General features: G+C 36.5%; 1 protein-coding gene across 1 annotated transcript; it reads right to left on the bottom strand.

The window, feature by feature from the left end:
* Positions 1 to 1,325: 1,325 nt before the first annotated feature.
* On the bottom strand, positions 1,326 to 2,340 carry LOC118326119 (natterin-3-like). The gene has a single exon (XM_035659037.1). The coding sequence runs from the start codon at positions 2,316 to 2,318 to the stop codon at positions 1,326 to 1,328; it is 993 nt and encodes a 330-aa protein (XP_035514930.1). The 5' UTR covers positions 2,319 to 2,340.
* Between the last annotated feature and the right edge of the window lie 1,776 nt (positions 2,341 to 4,116).

Here is a 4,116-nt window from a genome sequence, read left to right as displayed (position 1 = left end):
ACTTGATACGTCGCGTGTATGGCAGGTTATACCAAGCATTTTACACCAGCTGGTCTAGTGCTCGATAACCCAGACTTAGTATTATGTCCTGGTGCCGTCCTCTCGGGCCAGGTTTTGCAGACTGACTCGCTATGTGAGCTTAGGTGAATCTCGTGGTCATTTGCTAAGGTGTGATCGAGACAGTTGTACATTGTTTCGTATCTATAGTGGTAAAGTCATCAGACGTTCATATATTAAGTGAGTCGATATCCTTGCATTCAGAGAATACATACGTACGGTGTTTAAAACTGGCTTGATATTTGCTCAGTAGTCCCCCACAAGCCTTATTAAATAAAAATGCCAATGAGTTGCATTGTGGTGTGATAATACTCTATCTCCCATGTATCTATGGTTTTTCCCATTATCCCTTCTATATCTTATCATTCTGTTAGAGGCAGCTGCACGCAGTAAAAGAATTAAAGTTTTAGTTTAGTTTAAATTATTTCAGCTGTCAAGGACATTTATATAGAAACTTGAAACAGGGTCACTGAGTTGAGAAAATACAAATCAAATCCAGTAGAATGGCATTAAATGATGAACCTGATCACCATACTTGGACTGCAAAATGCGATTTTTTTTAATGAAAAGTCACGCCAGATCATTATCCAAAACTATAGATAATAACTCAGTTGAAAACCCCCCAATACACTGCTAGTATTTAAACATTAAACCTAATTTTCATCCATAGGAATAGATAATACTATAATACTATAATATATATATATATATATATATATATATATGATATATTAAGTATTTAAACATGAATTTAATATGTACAGTATGCTTATTAACTAAATAATGGCATGGTTAGATTTTACAGTAAAATGATTTATACCGTATATCGTTTCATCACATGATCAAATAGAGACTTGACACAGGACACCATGAACATAAACATTACTTAGCAATCATCATTGTAAATGTGTATTTTATTGAATAGTTGTTATAGTTAGTAAACAAATTATTTTGTCATATACTGCCACTGACTATACCAAATAAATGAAAACCCTGATGGAAATGGGTTTGCCATTTCAAGGGCATAGCAAATCAAAGCAACACAAATTTTAACAAAGAGCCTTTATTAAGGTATATATTTATTAATATATACATTATATTGATTTGGCTTTTGTCCAAAGTGTCTGACAATAAGGGCATTCAAATTCAACGAGAACAAGCGCTAGATAATATCAAAAATTGAAAGTGAAAAAAATAATAAAAAATAATAAAAAAGCCTCAAACATACAAATGCATTATGTCAGACATCATGTGGGGCTTTATGCATTTCATGTGCACGGCTGGGGGTTGTCCACAGGTTCACATCGGTCCACCACAGCCCGGACTTCTGCAACCTGAATGCTGTCATACGTCCCAGTGATGGACGTTGTGTGGATCTCCCCGTTACCATAGGTGCGGCTGAGGCGCGCTGTGAACGGGATGTCAATCTTATACTTATACCGCTCCATATTAACTATGCAGGAGCGGTTTGGCGGAGCTGTGATCTCCACAGAAACAGTATCAGTGATTACTTCTGTCACTATTTCTCCCTTGGAGTACTGTAATGTCACCTCACTGCTGATCTCAATATTTGTGCTCAAGAAAGGGATGCCGACTTCAAAGCTTGTTCTAACACCAACTTTGATAGCAGAGGTGAAGTCCCACCTTTGCTCAACCTGATATGTCTTTGATAGGGAATCTGTTTTCACCACTGAGCGGCATTCGTAGTTGCTGATGGCTGTTTTTCGTATGATCTCTGGAGGATATTTTAAGATTTTAGACTCATCAATATTATACTTGACATCATAGATCTTCTGGCTGATTATATTCTCATTGATGGTCAGGACCTCATAGTAGTTGTACCAATATTCAGAACCCTCCCACGGCAGGTAGAAGGCCTTATCCTGAGTAGAAACCTTCCCAAGTCCATATTTGTTCTTCCCTACAAATATGTCCTCCCCAGGGCAGGTTCTGACTGAATTCTGGGGCACTGAACCATACGAATCCTCCTTCCACTCCAGGATCTCAAAGTTGTTTTTGTTCACCAGAATCTCAAACGGGGAACCAGAATAGGCTTTTCTTGTGCCGGAATAGTGGCAATAAGGGCCCTTACTGGGTGTATAAAAGCCAGCCTCACACCTGTATTTGCAGATATAATCAATACGATCAACATATCCATTGTAAATTGATACAGCATCGTTTGGGAGAGAGTTGTTCCAGGTCACCCACTCCAGGTAAGAGCCATCGTCAGACACAAAGGAGGAAGACTGAACCTGCCTCATCTGCCTTAATTTGGCAACAGTCAGAAGAGGTCGATCTGATAGTGGCAATCTGCTGGCGATCATTTCATCACTGCCATTTGAGTTCATGAAGGAGACTGGATAAAGAAAGGGGAAAATGCACAGACAAGAACAATGTTTGCTTTAATACAAGATAGTGGGCATTTTGCACCCACAGCTAAATTCTTTCTACAAAACCAATGGCTTTCCCACCAGCCTCAATGACAGTCACAGTAAACATCAAGAGATGAATTTTGAAAGAGAAATTGCTAGAGTTTCCCAAATGTCTTTTTTTCATGCCTTAAGCAGCAGCGCAAGCCAAATTCAAATCACCACATAGTACTGGGATGGTTGAAAGACTTACAAATATGAAACCAAAGCTCAAGTATCTGTCTCTATCTATCACTGCAAGGCTTAGGCCTTCAAGTAAGTGAGAAAACATGTTCAGTTTATTGGCATAAGCAATTTCTTTATTAACGTTTGTTGCTCTATAAGCCATCTTAAACATTTTTCCCTTTCCCAAATTTCATAATTCAATTCAATTAAATTTTATTTGTATAGCGCCAATTCATAACATAAGTTATCTCAGGAAACTTTTCAAATAGAGCAGGTCTAGACCGAACTCCTTATAACATGCCAGTTTGTGTTTACCATTTGTCATTGCGGTTTGCTCTGTGTTGTTCTTGATGTCCAGTGGACTGGCTAAGTACAGAGCCGGCAGGGCCAGCAGCAAAAACACTGACAGCTTCATCTGAAGAGGAAACACATAGACCAGCAGTTTATAATACAGCATTAAACCAATACTATATCATTTAATAATAATAATAATAATAATAATACATTTTATTTATAAGCGCTTTTCTAGATACTCAAAGACACTTTAAATAAAAATATAAAAACAGAAAAACAACATCAAATAGTAAAACACTAAAAACACATCTAAGCTAAACGTTAAAAGCAATTTTAAAAAGATGAGTTTTTGTCAGAGATTTAAATATATTAAAATGATGAAAACAATGTTTTACAGAAATGCAATTGTCCAAGTCTCCACACATATGTTTTAATTATTGAAAGAATCTTTTCTTTAATTTTGTCATAATTTTATGTGATGCACATTCAGAATTTGACTTATTTAACACTGAAAACACAAAACACATGAAACTACTCACCATCCCAGTGAACATCTCTTGGTGCACCACCAGCCTCCTTCAGGTTTATATATTTAGCTGCTTCCTGGTTAAGTCATTAAACAAATAGTGAGTATATTCACTTGGCTGTCCATTAACCAGTACAGAACAATACAACAACAGAAACTGGTTCAGTGGAGCGAGAGTAGACATTGAGATGATTTGTCCACCAAAAATATTGATTCAATGCTTGTTTTTCTGTCCTCCAAATAGTCTATGATGGTCAACACAATTAAAGGCTGGTTCAGTGTATATATTATTTCAGCCTTAAAGGAGAGGTAAAAGGGGCATGTCTCAGTCATTCAAATTTGTTAGTAAAAGAAAATGCATAAGAATGAAACATTTTTAGAATTAGCGTCAGCTTTTGTCATTATGTAAACAGGAAATCTGGTGTTTAAGGGATTCAAACCCTGATTAATACATTTAGCTGGATAATCTGATTCCCTGGGTATGTAAACCTAGGGCCAAGTGAAAGTGGTTTAAGTGACCTTTTAAAAACCATTAAATTAATTTTTCAGGATTGTTTTCAGCTCATTTGAGCTTTTGACTCCATATTTTTGTTGCTCGATAAGGCACTTTATATTCTTAAACATATCTGTAAAAGTATTTTCTTT

This window comes from Morone saxatilis, unplaced genomic scaffold, assembly GCF_004916995.1.
Source record: "Morone saxatilis isolate NCDOM2014 unplaced genomic scaffold, NCSU_SB_2.0 Contig16, whole genome shotgun sequence".
Lineage (NCBI taxonomy): Eukaryota > Metazoa > Chordata > Actinopteri > Moronidae > Morone > Morone saxatilis.
The sequence above is the reverse complement of the archived record's forward strand: the minus strand, read 5'-3'. Positions and strand labels throughout refer to the sequence as shown.